The sequence below is a fragment of the Folsomia candida genome, unplaced genomic scaffold (assembly GCF_002217175.1).
Source record: "Folsomia candida strain VU population unplaced genomic scaffold, ASM221717v1 Fcan01_Sc009, whole genome shotgun sequence".
Lineage (NCBI taxonomy): Eukaryota > Metazoa > Arthropoda > Collembola > Entomobryomorpha > Isotomidae > Folsomia > Folsomia candida.
Window position 1 is genome coordinate 2,095,809 of NW_019091201.1, and position 17,339 is coordinate 2,113,147.

The window sequence follows — 17,339 nt, forward strand, 5'->3', positions numbered from 1 at the left end:
ATTTTGACCCCACGTTTCTTTTCAACCGGAGGACGCAGCTCCTTCTGGGTACCTGCATACGCGGCCCCATTTATTGTAGTATTTCCAGCAATAAATTTTATAAGGAGGGGACCTTTGATATCCTTGAAAATGGTCATCATCAATTTTTTGTCAGATTTTTGCACTTTTCAATTCTCGGGCGGTGGCAACCCCTCCTGCTTCCATTGAGGGAATTATTATTTAGTCACCGGGTCATAATAGTAAACTCAGGTACCATATTTAGCTAATAAAATATTGAGCAGGTTCAAGTCTTCATTTAATAGGTTAAAATTGGCATTGCAAAAGTCGACTCGATCATGTTTTTGAGATGCCGAAAGCAATTTTCGTACCCAACGGACGGAATCCATTTTCATACCTAAGTCTTCAGTTAACATGGAACAAATTGCTGGTTTAGGAACACCCATCTCATCTGCTAAATAGGACAGTTTCAATCGCGGATCTCTCATTATTGGTTCTTCTAGTTTCCGGAGCCTTTCTGTGGAAGAAACGGATTTTGAGCGTCGTGGCGACTTTTTGCCCGAGACCTCGTTTCGCCATCATTTAAAATTATTAACCCAATTGAATTTGTGTTTTGTGTTGGGCAGTTTTCATCGTAAATTTTAAGCATTCAATCATAAATCTGCGACACGTATTGCCCATCCAGCATTAAAAATTAAATCACACTACGATATTTAATTTGCAAATCTAGCATTTTTTCCGTCGAGGTAAAGTTTGCCGATTTATTGCTAGTGTTTATGCTAACCCACAGAGCTGAAAAAAATCACAGCCTCCTAAATGTATTTGAAGTTTGTTCTTTCATCAAAATTTTGGTGAGAAACAGTGCGGAACATACCTTTTGAAAATTAATAATAAAACACCTACGTACATTTACGTACGTAACACAATCCCAGTTCTGGTAGATGAATAACCCGTGTGCAATGTGGGACAGAATCCTCCTCCCGAAAATGAGTAAATTTGCCCATACTATCGTAAATAATTGGAATAATTACAACTTCATCCGGAGGCCTCATCTGTCTACGTAGAGGAAAATTAGTTTAGTTTCACTTTTGTGGCAGACAAAATAGTCTGTTTTCTGGGGTAGTAAAAGTTGTTTTAAGGACGAAATCAATCCTACAAATACGCATAATATCATCTGCATAAGTTCGTATATACTATGCGTACACACTACGAGCAATTACATCCTATAATAAGGAAGAAAAGTCTAAACGACTACGCAGAAAAAATGCAATCGTACAAAATTTCTACTACTATTGAGGCTGCACCACACTCGCGAATTTGTGGCAATCATCCTACTTTCTCTCTTCCTGATTCGGAAAGAGAAAGTTCTCGGATGCAGAAAAGGTTTCGCTTTGGTTTGGTTTTGCTTTCTCCATAAAATGCGGTACGAGCCCACTTTCACTCCTAGTCGAACTCTAGACAGCATCCATCCTGCTTCGTACTTACTTGGCTTTCTCCACCACTTTCACCAGCAGCACTGACCTCAACAAGGTTACCCACATACATCGCATCCATCTCCCTCATTTCTCATCAATCTTCATCTCCCATCTCGGCCAATTCTAGACATTTATTCTTGTTTACACTTTTTCTCTCTCTCTACAAATGGACTTGTTTGGTAAGTGAGTACAGTACGGTGAGTTTGAGTAAAAGTAGATACACATAATATCTTGCATGCATGCATATCATTTCTTTGTGTACTTTGTTGGAGTAAATTTTAATCCAATTAGTCAGTCTCATTTCCATTGAAATTGAAGCTCATTTCTAACAAGATAAAGTAAACAAATGGTGAAATTGGTATTGTGTCGACGAAAAGGCAAATTAATTTCACCGTTGTGCGTGACTGACTCCGTCTAATTTCTTTATTACAATGGTGTCTCAATCTATATATACCTATTTTTATTTATAGATTCGTGAGCAACAGATATACGCTTGATTTTACCGATTTCAAAACCACTGTAATCTCCTTGTACTGGGCAGCCCATGCAGAAGAAGATCAAAGCTAAGGTAAGTATCTATGTCGTTCCTTCGTCCATCCATCCATCCATTTATAACCCATTATTCTCATCCATCTCATCTAATCCCTAAATAAGAAAGGATTTCAAGGAGGTAATAAAGGTGGAAAGAGGAGAGTCTTAAAATTTTAAAGCGTTTCCACTCTCAGCTCAGCTTGATACTTTTTCTTCTTCTTCTTTTTGAAGAGATAGATAAAAAAGAAAAGAAAGTTGTAAGGATTTCGATCCTGAACTCTATTCATCCGCTGAATTTATCTCTTTTACTACTTCTTTTTTTCTTCCTACTTTCTCCCTCCAGAAATACGTCGTCCCTTTTTCTATTCTATTTTTAAATCTGATATAACGAAGAGAAAGCGAAAACGTAGATGAGTTAGGAGGAAGACCAACTTTTTTTGTATTATTTGGTCGGAAACGCATAAAGGAACGACTTGTTGTTCGGCTGCGTGTGTTGTGTTGCGTTGCTTTCCTCTGACTGACGTGCTTTCTAAGATCACTTACTTCCTTGGCATAATGAGATAAGAATTTGCATAAGCCGTTACTAATTTGCATATGTATGGTCCGCATCCATCCGCACTCTCTGTCAGGTCAGGTGCTTACTTTCTCCTTTTCGTTAATTATTCAAGAAGGAATGGAAAATATGTTGCACGCGACGTAGATTTTGAGAGAAAGTCAAGTCTCAAGGTTTCCCTTTGAGAGTCATCAGGAGAATTTGAATGCGGTGGTAAATAGCGTGTTGTTGATGAAAAAGTATCTCTGTACACGCAGTAGTCGACCCGTTGAACCCAATTAGCGTCTTGGATAGATGAGATTTGTCGGGAACTTACTGCACCATCCGAATTCATCCTCCTCCCAGGACGACCTCCTTTCATCTCTGCCACCTGTTCAATGTCATCTTCCGTCTAATATTAAATGACAAATCTAATAATACTCATCATCAACACGGTAATCTTGATCAACTCGTACTATTTCGAGAGTATTGATGATTTCTGGACAAAACAGAATCTGGATGGGGGTTGAATCCCATTTTTATGTTGGTCTAGACGTTATAAGTCGTATTTAGAATGATCAGGAAATTTTACCATTTTTCATATCAAATTGCGTCACAAGAAGCCAACTAATTTTATATGACGCGGAAAATGTTTACGGCGGCAATACTATTGGTGAAAGCAGCTTATTTTGTACTACACGAAACGAGAGGAGTTATAAAAACTTTGTAATGCTGAAACTAATCCGTGCTGCGAGTTAAGATAAGGATTCCTCATTTCGTGTCAATGCATTTTTCTGTGCAGTCTGAGAATCTGTTGCGTAGTGGGTTTGGCAAGTGTAATCCTGGAATTCGCGAGAATGATAAGCACGATTTCTCATGACTGTGCCCATAATTTGCAAAATAGCAAATTTTCCCTTGAAATTGTGAGCAAAAATGCTAGGCTACCCTACTACATATGGGATAAAATGAAACTAACAATAAGCCAATGTGTATTTCATCGTCTGGACTTTATGCGAAAATTCGCAGTGTTCTAAAACTTTATTCTCATTAAAATGGAAATTAGGTGAATTCGCAATTTTGTATGTACATACATCCGTCTCGGTCTCGTAGTACGTAGCAGTCGTAGTAATAGTAATAGTACATGTGGAGATCAAAGGGTATGATAATATGTGGGTGAAAGTTTTAGATGACGGAGAAATTGGGACAATCTACTCGTGCGATGATCAAGTCGAAAGCTTAACGCGACAAATTTATGCATGCTCATACACAACTATTTCATGTCCAATTTATAGCAGATTCATCTTTTCCAAGTTGTTTTGATACCTGCGGAGTTCAATCGTTTCACTCTTACCCAAAATTTGGGTCCCAAATGCATCCGTAAAGGTGGTAGGGAATTTTCATCAAGGATTGCAAAGCAAAGTTTCTGTTTGTTTGTACTCAATGCCTACACATAGTTTCAACTTTCACTGCTTATTTATTCACATTTCAAATTTTGCAGCCGAAATCTAATTGTAAGTTGTGGTAATGATCATAAAATTGAATATAATAAACAGTATACATACGACAGTATAGATATGTATCTTCTTTAACGGATATCATGGATGGCATTTTGGTAATTAATTGGTTTCGATTACAAACTGTAATAATATTCATCAGTGATTTTTATTTAAAAAAAACATATAATCTGTATAAAAAACTAATCATAAACGGTATCAATTACGCCCAAATTGAGAAAACAAACTTACATGTTCATCTATTAGCTTGATTGAGGTTGTACTAGAATTGCTTACCTCAAATTTGGTAGCCCATCAGACAACGCAGTACTATTTTTAGTATCATCTTTGCGTGTCGAGAATGAATTAATCACGGCACTAATAGCTCAATGAAGAGAAAGTCAGCCTAAATCGTTTAAGGTAGAATTTCTACCTTACATTGAAAGAAAGGTAAATGCTGACAGCAAGTTTACGCAATCTTTCTGCCAATTAAGAGATGAATAGACTCGCCATTTCTCACTAACTATCCAATCACTGAAAAGCATACTATAAACTATTTTGGATTACGTATCTCTTTATGTCCCAAAAATATAACAAAAACATAATAGTTCTATTAGGCGTGCAAACTAAACAGTTTATGTAGCACTTGCGAAATTGATTTAATTATTATCTGATCCAGTCATTTTACATAAAAGAAACCGGCCCGGGTTGGTTTTCTAGCAATTGGGAAAAGAATAAAGAAATGCTTTTCGCTTTGAGTGAATGACGTATTTAACTCTGTTTTATTTGCCCAATTTAATTAAATTAATTCGCATTCAATACGAAAATTTAATCACATTAACAACTAATGAGGTCCAATTTATAATTCTGTCGAATTCGTGTGATTGTCAATTGTTTAGGTTTCACATTAATTATTCGATTTATAAAATTATTTGAACAAAGCGATCGATTCATCCAAAAATAAGTCGTACAAAAAGGCACCGCTTTATTTATTTAATTTTCCAGCCTCAATCGTATACACACTTCGAAAATCAACTCGAATTACAACTCTAGAACAAGAGGCGTATATTGCTTTTAATCATTCGGATTCCGAACTTGAGTGAGCACTTCTTTGTGCGTTATTTGGCCAAGTGGAACTGCTTGACAAATGAAATTAGAACAGAATATGGCCAATTGTTCAACCTGACGCCAATCCATTGTCTTATTCGTCATTATAGCGGAAACTCTGATAAAACGCTTATACGCTTGGTTCATATATACAAAATGTGATTAAGGCAAAGTTTTCATGATGAAGCAAATTGACACCAAATTTGTATGACGCAACAGGCGAGTGGGACTCTACTTTCTAGCACGGCGTGCATAAGTACGTACGCACAAAAATGACGCAATTGTGAAAATACATAGCAAGACTTTAAATCTTCTGTTGCCTGTAAATTATATAATTTGCAGACAAAATCTTAATTAATCTCAAGTAATTAATTGAATCTTAATCACGTCGTCGTTGACTCGTGACTTAATTTCTCCCAACGGTTATACAAAATATGTTATATAAAATGTTGCGTAAAATATTTACCCGTCATTTTTTATTAACATCCAAACCAACCTGTTTCGAACAACAGTACAATATTTAATTTTCTTAAAAAATAAATTAATGACGTTATAACCAATCATCAATCAATTCTTTCATCATGTTTGTCACTCGGAATATAATTTTGCTTATAGAAATTTAATGCTTGATATCCAAAAAAAAACTTTGGGCAACTTTTGCTTCTCTTTTCACAACCAATTACAATAGTTTTTAAACTCTTTTGATCATTTCGTTCGTGGAAAGTTTTTGAAAAAAAAGTTTTTTAAAGAAAGTTGTAAATTTTTAATCAAATTATACACAATTTTCCATTTCATTTGTCTGGAATTAATGAATATTAAAGATAGATATCGTTCGCAGACAGATCAACTTTTTAATACAGTAATACAAACGTATTTATAATGTACGAATATAAGTAATACCTATTAATACAATCTTATTGCCAATCTTTCTTATTTTGACATAATTCAGTGCCAAATTGAGAAATGCAATCTTATTTCATATTAAAGTAATCCTTGATTTGCTATGAATACCTTGATAGATTTTAGGCCTCGAAGGCATCCAAGCTTCTATCCTCATCACGTTTAGATTAATTCTTGACAAGGCACGACTGATGCGTAGGTGTTTCTGAAAACATAAAACAAGTGCTCTTTACCCACACCCACATTCACCACAGAAAAAAATATCTAGAACCAAGGTTCCACTTTCCAATTATCAGGTATCAGTCTCCGCACCAAACCAACGCAAAAAATGTACTTGTTTGTGGGAGTAGAGGACTGGAAATCTAATCAAAATTGAGACTAAATCAAAAGTGGTCTCGTTATCATACGCCCTTGCTTGCATTCGATTTATCTGTTGCAGAGTTCTAATGTCAAGGTATGCACATGACCCAGAAATAATTCAGTTCTCTAAAAAAACCCACGTAGAAGAAAGAACTGTTCAAAGAGAAAGCAATCCAAATTGATGTTTCACATTTGTTCGCTCAACCATCCTCGCTCATCATCACGCTTCACAATTCGTACATAAACTACAATGCTAAGATGCACTCAAAGAAGGAGTGTAAAGACCTGTGCATGCATAGTTCAAGGTTGATGTGAAAAAAATATTCATATCCTGGAAAACTATGTAGTGTCGCAGTGGCCGCGGAAGCTGTGGGGACATCTGGGGACATTAACATTGTAGGATGGGGGAGGGAGTGGTTTATATAAGATGGGGAGATGATGGGGACATCGAATAACCGTGGGGACATTGTCCTTAAGCTTCCGCGGCCACTGATTCTGACACAATGCAGGAAGTTGGAGAAAGCTGGCAAAAAGAAATATTGATCTTATGTAGCTGTGTGGAAACTAAACTTGTGTGTGTATGCATAGCAATCACTCTGGGATAAATTCCACCCATCCAGTTACCACCCGTCATAGGCAAGCATATATACTGGCATTTCGAGCAGGTCAAAGTGTAAACGGTCGTCAAAATTGTTTGCGTCACACAAAATCCTGAAACACTCACTTTTGCCATGATTTTCTTCTTGGGGAAAGTTGACTCTTTTTCTCCTCTCAAAGATTCCTGCACAACCTGAGACTACTTTACTTCCTTCCTTCCTTCTCATCGAGATCGAGAGAGTGTAGTTTCTCTCAAAGTCAAAGCCAACCAATTTTAATTTAATGAAGTGAACATAATGATTTCTGACTCTGGATTGGATAGTAGCGAACGAAACGAAATGAAGAAAGAGGTCACAGCCGACCAACGTGACTTCGTGCTCATGGAGAATTTGATCTCAACTTTGATGAATCCAAGAAACCGGAAAATCGAGGAGCAGAGGAGGCTGTGTCGGACAAAATTAGAACGGAGGGAATGATATCCCACACAAAAAAGGGTCATTTTTTGAATCTAGAACATTTTTAGAGAGACAACGCTTCCCACGTTATTCAAGTGCATGCAATAAGAAAGGAATGGTTTAAGACTTTATTTATGGAGAAAGTCCCTCAGGCTGTCTAGAGGCAAAATAAGTACGGATATTAACTGCTGTAAATACATACATCGGGGATGTGCATATTTATGTATGTTTACTTTTCTATTTTGATCCTACCTCAACTGAATATAAGTAGCAACGTTGATTTAAGATCTGTGACGTATGATCCATGTAAACGCCAACCTTCGCCACGAGATAAATTCGGAATGAACTGGTTCCTTCCTGGATTTCTCTAGAGTTGGAAAAAGCTATTAAATCATTAACTAAAAATGAAAACATGTTTACCTTTTGTGCAGTAAAGGTAAGAATCAATAGGTCAGGATGGCATGGCAAGATACGTACATATCGTGTTTCTTCACGTGTTCTGGGAAATATTTGAATAGCTTTCACTGAAATAGAGATTAATATTAGGCTGGAAGACTAATTGTGCAAATACCTACCGAGAAATTATGGCCATTACTGTGTGAGTTAATTTAGAAAAGTGGGACATGCTTTTTAGCGAAGGATTTACATCCTGACTACGCAGCAATACAACACTTTTCCAAGAAGGAAGTCAAAAGATGGGTAGTAATGCATGTATTAATGAGTAAATTGTAAGTATAATTTTGGTCCATAAAATTTACATAAAATTCACACCATTTACGAAAATAAAATTATAGACCTCTCATTTTGCATATATAACTTGCAAAGTTTCATTATGGGAAATATGAGAATGGATCAGACAAAAAAGACCTGTTCACATTTAGATAATAGTGTTATGCTGGTGGGTGATGTCGGCATAATGGGAAAAAGTCATTAATTATTTTCAACTTTCACGCTATGCTACAATTTAGTCAACCCATTCATCATAATTAAAATATTTCTATGCCATCTCCAATTACAAAGGTATGAATTGCATCTCTCAACCATGAAGTGATATGTCATCATTATTCTCAGAAATTACGCATACTATGTACTCGCACAGTCGTTGACTTGCATTTTTGCCTAAAATATGATAAATGCTGCTTCTGAAATGTGGAAATGAAATATTTCCAAGTTTTTATGAAAAGAAACTCGTGAACTATCTATAAAAAATTGTTTCAACGTTTTGCATAATATTTTAATAACAGTTAATGACTTTTAGTTAATCCAAATTTTGGTCAATTTTCTTAATGGATTTATGCATGTATTTACATACTGGGAATTTTATACACTATAATTTTCTTCTATCCGGATGTTAAACAGTTTATGTAAATTATAAGATTTGCATGTGCCATACATCCATCCATGAAATGAGGCCAACGCCTCAAATACTAAATATGTCCTCCATGCAAAATAAATAAATTGGTTTAGTTTTACTTTTGCGGTCGTGGTGGAGAAAGTTGCTGGAGGAGATGTGGTCGTAGACCTGACTGGATGCAAAATTCAATCTGTTATGTAAATATGCAAAGTATTTCAAGTGGAAGCTGACTTATAAAATATTATATTTTCGGAAGACTAGACTTGCTTTTATTATACATAGCATTTCAAGATGAAAATAGGATTTATCTTGCTGCCGAATGCAACTTATAGCGCAAAATTCGTCGCATTTATTATTTAATACCTCGTAACTTTTATGCAATTCTTTTTTATTGTCGTGTTTCTGTGTGCGGAATGCTTTCACTTTTTTCGCGTAAAATGGCAAACATTCTCACTTTTCCTCCTTGCATGTAGCCAGATTTCGCTCACTTTCTCCACCATGTCATCGTCACTCTGTCTACGTGCTCGTGACTTATTCCGTCTGGCAGCCAATGCTCAATCTCCGTGCTCAAGAACACGAATTGCATTTGCTGTGTGTAAGTACTTACTTATTTATTTACAAACTGGCGAAAAGTGAGTGAGTGAATAAAGTGGCTCGACGACAGTACTGAGAATTGTTGATGTCGCCGTCTGTCTATCCTTTGAGAGAGAGTCACTTCAATTTCCATCCAATTAACTTCATTGCATGCAGATTTACAAGCAGAAGGAAAACAACTCATGGCCAAGCGGTTGGTCAACAGAGGGAAATTGAATATGTTTCGTCTGACTGAATAATTAGCAATTTGATGAAAACTAAATTAAAATCATGGATGGAAAGAAGTTTTTATGTTTGAAAGTTGCAACTTAAATATAAATTGGGCATGTTTTCTCAAGTGTGGAGAACAGTGGAGAAAGTTTGATTTATTATTTTACTTTTACCTGGCTCGACTTGTCTACGACAATTCTTCGAATACTTGTAATAAATAGGCAGTGATCTTGGTGTATGTACAGTACCTATATATTTGCTTTATTTTTGCAACTTTTGTATTAAATTTGCATGAATTTTCTTAAATAAAAAGAGTAGGGAAAGGATGGTGGTACTTCATGCATGAAAAGTACAAAGCACAAGTTTGAGATAGTACACGCCATACAATTCTGACTTCCTGGACTACAACGAATCTTTTTTTGTTTAATGTAAATTTAATTGAACACGATTCATTCAGCCAATAAAATAATAAAGTAAGAGAAAGTATCTCATTATATTTTCTCGTCTTTTTTTCTCAGTAAAATTTAACACGGTAAAAAAATAAGGCAATTTTTAAGCAAAAAAATACAAATTTTAAAAGAATTCTTGTTGTTCCTTTCCTTTAAAAAAAGTATGGACAAGTTGAAGTTTTTTTTGCCAGCACCACAAAACCCACTTATCAATGTCATCATTACTTACGTAAAGTACGTCTCAAGTATCCCTAAATAATTTCGCTGGTCTTCTTTGTGCAACATAAGAAACTCGTTGCCTGAGACAGGATCGAGTTTCCCTCATCTTGTTACACGACAAAATTACAAATGTTCATCACATCTGCGTTCAACTTGACACCGGTAAAAGTTGCCCGTCACTCGGTTTGCCTTTCCCTGCTCACAATTACATTTTAATTTTCCAAGATTGGAGACGACAGCGAGTGAGCAAAACCGTCATCCTTCGCATAATGTGACATTTAAGATGATGAAACTGAATCTCTTATTTTCTTGTTTGCATGCATTATGGGCTTACGTTACGGATTAATTTAGTTTTCTCTCTTCCTACCGACCGACTGTCCTTTCAGGAATGAGTCACAAAATCCATCCGTAACATGACCTCAGACCACGCGCATTGTTTTTATAGCAAGTATTGACTCATGTCATAAGCCCGGAAGCTCATCAGAGCTGAGGCAGTAATCGTATTTATTAAAGGTCACAGTTTCGCATTGCATTGCACACACTGCGTCACATTGGGTGTAAGAAGAAGTCTATTTGAACATAAAGCTGGTGGGTGGACGAAGGTGGGTGGCAGGCAGAACTGGAAAAAGGATGACAGGATTCCAAACAAAGTTATGTCGAATAACATTGTTGTTTGTTTATTTGAACATCAATCAACTCAACATCATCACCTACTTTTGGCGTCATTATATTTCCTGGAAGAGTAGGTTATTAATGGGATTTTTAATTAATAAGTTTGGGTGACACGTACGTACATGTCCATTTATAAATAAAGTGACAATGCAAAAGTATTTTGTATGCATAAATATGTATGTATATTAATAAGTTTGGGTGACACACATGTCCACATAAATTGACAATGCAAAAAAAACTTACTTGCATAATATGCAAAAATATGTTTGTGTGTATATTATTTTGGACTATTTATATTTATTTCAGGACGACAAGGACGAATTTGTCCCTTTGTGACCATCTTTTCCTCCCAGAAATATCTAGAAAACCCAACCAGCCTTGTGATACGAGTGACACAGCAAGATTACAAAGTGTCCATGTCCTGTCCAAGTGTTGAATAATACTAATAAAACTAAATCAATTTCACTCCTCTCCCATGTCATGAAATACTTTCTCTCTCTGAGCGAGATACATAAAGCTGGATGAGATTGAAAAACGATTTCCGCTGGGAATGGACATGCAGAATTTAGTGGTCGTCGTTTTCATGTTCACATTCACTCACATGTAATCCGGAAGGTTTTGCAGTCTCCTCCCGACACAATAAAAGCTCTCAGTCGAAGGCTACAAACTGATGGACTTGGAAACTCTATTAATGCCCACTTTCGTGACAATCTCGCTGTCAGATGAAAATTTGGATGGATTTTCGAACCTGAAAAATGAATCCTGAATTGATTTAATTTTCACTTTGTAACAGTTAGTGAAAGTCTGGCAGGCATACAAATTTAGGGATATAGCTTGGAGAGAAAGCAAGCAATCCCATGTGAGTGAAGTAAACTTTACGTATTGCTAGTTCCCAGTGGATTTTATGTATACCACAACTTTTACATACATACAACTGAACACCTACATAGATAGGTGCCCGTCAAAATATTCTGAAGGTGAAAGCGGCTCAACATTGCAGTGAAAATATAGTGAATCTCGACTCAACCGTGTTGGACGAGGATTCGCAGTGGAATTGAAGTAGCAGAGCAATCTCTCAGATTACAAGGTGAATTTAAAACCTGAATCTAAACCAAGGTGTGTGACGCACGGCGAAACGAAAATGGAATCAAAGTTACAACCATCTTCAAAATTTGGGGCCAAGGTTCGTCACAATTCGCAACGTAGGGTACATCAAACCCCTCTGGGTTTTGCCACGGTAAGGTTTACTCATTCAATTTATGATGTGAAACGGTTTTCATTTTCAGTTCAGGGGAAAAATGCATACGTGTTGTACACATATTCGTATAAGGCATTTGACATGATTTGCATACGTACGTATGTTGGCACAGTTCATGAAATGCGCTATTCAAGATATACGGAAATGAAGCTATATTGTCAATCAAAGAGTGGAATTCTTTCATGATGTCGAGACGACATTTATTTATTAAAATGAAATCAAAGCCAATTTAATTAAATTACCTTTGAGTTTGAGAGATTCGGGGGGAAAGGAAATTGAATTCTACGGACAATTCTTGACACCGATTTGCGTCGTCGTTTCTAGTCAGTCGCCAGTAGAAAAATTGTGTGTATGTCTAGCCTACTAAATTAATCAAAAGTGAGATTGACACTACAAAGGTTTACGTATGAGGGACTGAAGTGAGAATGTTAACCTTTCACTCAACCCAACAAAGCATGTGTCGTCTCAAACGGTTCGTTTTGCACTTGTTGGAATTGGAAATCCTTTCACTGATAACGGATTATGAGCATACCCCGGACAAATATTTTTTTATCCTACCCTACTCGTGTTGCATGAGTAGGGTAGGATAAAAAAATATTTGTCCGGGGTATGATTATGAGTGCGATAATTACTTAATTTATTGAATCGTAATTATCACACTGTATTGTTCCAAATCCTTATTATTGGATTTCAACCCAATGCTTGTTCACGCCTGTGGGTATTAAATGTAAATGTATTGATGTACACATACATATCACACTGTTTTGTTTCTGCCATGAACAGATTGTGGATTGGATTGACGAACGTGTGGGTGGATATGCAGAAAGAGAGTAAATACGGATGGTTTTCAAACTTACTACAAACTAAAATAACATTTGATTGATATCTAGAAACCAAAATCAAACAAAAGGCAATTTACACTTTGAGGGAAAGTCGCAATTTAAATTAATTAATATTTGATGAAGTTGAGGTCGAGTGAATGTGAAAGCCAAACAAATGTAGAGAGAGCTGAAATTAATTGGCAGGCGGCTTTCTTCATTCTTGAATCAAGCACATACAGAATAACCACCCACCCACGTAGCAAATGATTTGAATAATGTGTTTGCAGTATAATTTACGACCATGTAGATTTCATGTATGCATGAAAGGGCCAGTGGCCGCGGAATTGTGGGGACCGAGGGACAATGTCCCCACGGGCATTTGACGTCCCCATCATATGCCCATGTTATATAAATAAACCCCTTCCTCCCCTATCCTACAAGGTTAATGTCCCCACGGCTTCCGCGGCCACTGGAAAGGGCTCATAACTTGTCCGAAATTTGTCTTTGTTCGCATAATATCATAGCATCCAGCGAATTCTAGCGTGTTCTCTATTGTTGAAGGTGCATTATTATGTGCTACCTTATTTATTAGGCGTTTTCGTTATAATTCCTACATGGGTTTTACCATGAGATGGATGAAACAACTAAAAAGTGAGTTTGCACATAATGCATCTTCAACGACGATGCAGTGACGAACGCAAAAAATCACTTTCGCAAATACTTTTATTTTTAACTTGGCTCAAGGCTAACTACATAAGCTACATATGTGCATAAATATGTACTTAAGTAAGCTGAAATGGTCCCAAGGGCTCCATTAACATTTTTCATTGAGCAGGATCACACAACGCAATCCTTTCATTTTATTTTCAGGTTCGCCAGCGAATCTGTACCTTTCTCTCCGTGGAAGATCTGAAAGCAACGCGTTACGTGAACCAGGCTTGGCATTCGGACGCCACTTTCGAACTCTCGACCCGAATCCAACCAATTCTACTTCACACCAAAGCAGACTGCAAGAACTTGATGAAAGTGCTTGAGAAGAGTTGTGCCCCCTCCAAGAAGTCAAGGCTATGCAATATTCATCCATTACATGCTTTCGCGTTCTTCGCTTCTTTCCCTGAGGATCCGCCACCGATCCCGTATAAAACTGGGATACTTGATTACATGCATTCAAAATATAGGTGGGTGTAGATTTCAATCATCTATTTCCAGTTCCACCCCGAGGAAATGGAAATATAAATGTATTACCGGAATTTTTGCAAGGCTTAATTGTAACCTAAAAATTTCCAGAAATCCTCGTCAAACTTGGGAGGAGTATTTCTTTACTACCTACGGGGCCCAAATAACTGAACTGAAATTCATCCAATTTAATCTTTATACGGAGAAAGCACTTCGTGAATTTCGAGAAATGTTGTCCACATCTTGTCCTCAGTTGTCCATTCTTACCCTCCAATTCCAAAAAGATCCCTCGTCAAGTTCCTCTTACAGCGGTGGTGGTGGTTCTGGTACTTCGTCCACCTCAACACCCACGCCATCACCTTCTCCATCACCACAAATGATTCCGGGGGCTGAGAACGTATTCTTTCCAACGGAAGAATCTCTCCGTAAAACGCTCGTAAATCTGAAAAAGTTTACCTTCACGACGGACAATAAATGTTTCATGAATAAAAATGCTCTCGAGGAATTTATGGCGTTGATGCCCTCGCTGCAAGAGTTTACGTATCGTTACACTGGAGCCAAAAAGCAGTGGACGTTGGTTCGCAGGGTGGACATAATTGACATTTTATGCAACATAATGAAAACAGGCCATTACTCGAGGTACGGCTCCAATTTTTTCTCTGATTTTGCATGAATTAAAGTAATCCCACTTGGTTTAGATTGACCAGACTGGACCTCGACTCGGATGGGACAGTTCTCAGTGGGGAAGACTTTCGCAAAATTTCAACGTTGAAGTTACGAGAAGAACTGAAACTTCGCAGTTTTTCGGCCCAAGTGTTCATAAAGACGGAGCCGGATTGGGAATATTTGTGTGCATGGCTGTATAAACTTGGTCCATCCCTGGTATATTTAGACCTCCAGGTTCGCACACATTTCCCACAACTGCTCAGCGAGCAAGAACTTCCCTGGTGTTTCCCACGGGTGGGGACAGCGAAGCTATTGTTGGACTCGAATCTTAAAACTTTTCTCAGACGGATGCCCAACGTTAAGAGCTTCATAGGAGTGTACGACAATGAACTGCTTCCATTAAGCGAAAGCTCTTGTGGGGGTTATAGTGTGGGAGGTGGTAGCGGAGGAGGTGGTGGGTGTGCTTCGTCATACGATGAATCAGAGTCGACCACGACGGCGAGCAGTTCGAGTCAGAAGAGTCATCACAGCCAGGAGCATAATTTGGTAGGTTATTTCTTTACATAAATATGATGGCACTTAATTTTGTTGTCTTCCTTTGTTGTCTCCCTTCAAACTTAATTATAAGGTTTGGACCATGTTTTGTCGTCTCATGTAAATCCCCACTCACTCATTTTCTTCATTCATACATATGTCGTGCTGGGCTGCGGTTGAAGCCCTGGACAAAAAGATAATCTTATTCATCTCTCATTTTGAAACGTTGTTGTTTTGTTATTAAAGTTGTGCAGACTTATAAATAAATACATACAGTGAGGTTTTAGGTTCTTGGCTTTGTTGCGGCGAAATGAAATCCCTTCAGGCTTAATTCTGAAATCTTGCAATATCCAACTTGTCCCCGTCTCATCGTAAACAGGATTCCAAAATCCGGAAAAGCCAAGTTTACTTTAATAACAAATGATAAGAACGGACATTTAAAAGTTTATATGACTTTGAGACACACTGTTCCAGAACAGTACCCCATTTCAAATAAAATAATGTCTACGCTTTCACTTACTTTCTCCTTTTCATGTTATTAACAGAACCAAAACAATGGGAATGAGGTTACAGACGCAAAAGATGGTCCAACCACAATAGAAGATATCACAACAACGACGCAAAGCCCCCACTTGACAAAACCATCAATCACCACGCCAAATCCTGTCGCTAACAGTTTTGACGACTATGATCAACTGCCCTCTTGTCCAACCGCCCGACACCTCAGAATCCTAGGAAATGACGAATTTGGTCTCGATGTAGAATGGAAATCTCGAGTCTTTTGCAATATCACCTCTTTCGAAACAGATATTTACTTTGACGAAGACTTGCGACTTATTTGGCTCCATATGCAAAGAATACGCAGACTGGTGCTTCATATCCGGACAAAAGTTTGCGAACAGGCTTTCACCGGAGCAGGAGTCCTCGCTTTGACCCCGAGCCGTTTAAAGCACGCTGGAGAAGAGGAATTCCAGAGTGCTGAACATCTCGCCAAATTGGAGGAGTATCCACACCTTGGATTATTAAGAGGTTAATAACCGTAATTTGTAAAGTGTGCTTGTACATATTTCTTTGCAGTTTAAAATATTTGATAAGCTTACAGGTCTTGAAACTTTCGAAATTTTGACTGGTTCTCGCCAGGATGCGTATGGCTCTCAGTTTTCGGCATCTCTCATCATTTACGGGGTTGGTTTACTCGATAATTTGAAACGACTCGTGTTACCACCTGCAATCACGGTATATAAAACTTCAATCTAAATTTAAGCAAAACCACAAACTTTCTCTCAACTCGAATTTCTACATTAGCCCATCTGTCTGGAAGAATCACTCGGATACTTATCCAAACTCAGAGGTCTCACATATCTGTCCGTTACTGACGACACTTTCAAAAGCGTCCTCCCCTTCCACATGCTCAAAATGGATTTGCCAAACTTGGAAATTGTGGTGAGATACTATCAATCAGATTCTAAGCGACAAGCAGGAAACTTTTGGAGACTGGAACGATTTCCGGTAAGTAAAAAAAGTTTTACAGTTTATCCTGAAAAAGAAAGTCTGCAAGAGAAAATCAATGGGTTCATTAATTAACAAACCTGTCTGTCATGTTATCCGCAGTTTCCAGACTTTTTGCCGGATCGTGTACGAAGAGTGAACAGTATGGAGAAGAGGCACTCAACACCGTCATAAAGAGTATAAATTACTATTTCAAAATTACTAGTTATTACTAAAACTAATTATCAATTTAAAAAAACATGGTACATTATGAAATTATGAAATAATAAATAATAATACATAGATTAATTAATCATTACTCTTCCAATAAAATAATTGCATATCTTCCATTAAAAATTATCGTAGCACAAAAATTATTAGTTAAAATTGCAGTCATCCGTAAATGAATATGCATATTAAAAATTCGGGCAGGTCAACGTACCCCAAAAAA

The 17,339-nt window shown here is 37.3% G+C and overlaps 1 protein-coding gene and 1 long non-coding RNA gene across 2 annotated transcripts; one reads left to right on the forward strand and one right to left on the reverse strand.

The window, feature by feature from the left end:
* Positions 1-1,457: 1,457 nt before the first annotated feature.
* Positions 1,458-17,187, forward strand: LOC110854115. The gene is made up of 10 exons (XM_022102514.2): positions 1,458-1,651; positions 1,943-2,040; positions 11,252-12,182; positions 13,895-14,202; positions 14,312-14,839; positions 14,899-15,412; positions 15,946-16,429; positions 16,503-16,636; positions 16,706-16,909; positions 17,012-17,187. The coding sequence occupies exons 3-10, from the start codon at positions 12,087-12,089 to the stop codon at positions 17,081-17,083; spliced, it is 2,340 nt and encodes a 779-aa protein (XP_021958206.2). The 5' UTR covers positions 1,458-1,651; positions 1,943-2,040; positions 11,252-12,086; the 3' UTR covers positions 17,084-17,187.
* Positions 15,361-16,636, reverse strand: LOC118436621. Its single transcript, XR_004835594.1, has 5 exons — positions 16,501-16,636; positions 16,216-16,413; positions 15,921-16,131; positions 15,675-15,808; positions 15,361-15,584 (listed from the first exon to the last, which is right to left on the reverse strand). It is a non-coding gene; the product is annotated as an uncharacterized LOC118436621 (long non-coding RNA).
* Positions 17,188-17,339: the final 152 nt, after the last annotated feature.

What these genes read in the sequence shown, in the direction of transcription:
- LOC110854115 (XM_022102514.2), top strand. Translation starts at nt 12,087, where the DNA reads ATGGAATCAAAGTTACAACCATCTTCAAAATTTGGGGCCAAGGTTCGT. An exon ending in TACATGCATTCAAAATATAG is followed by an intron (nt 14,203 to 14,311) that starts GTGGGTGTAGAT and finishes AAAAATTTCCAG; the next exon opens with AAATCCTCGTCAAACTTGGG. An exon ending in ACAGCCAGGAGCATAATTTG is followed by an intron (nt 15,413 to 15,945) that starts GTAGGTTATTTC and finishes TGTTATTAACAG; the next exon opens with AACCAAAACAATGGGAATGA.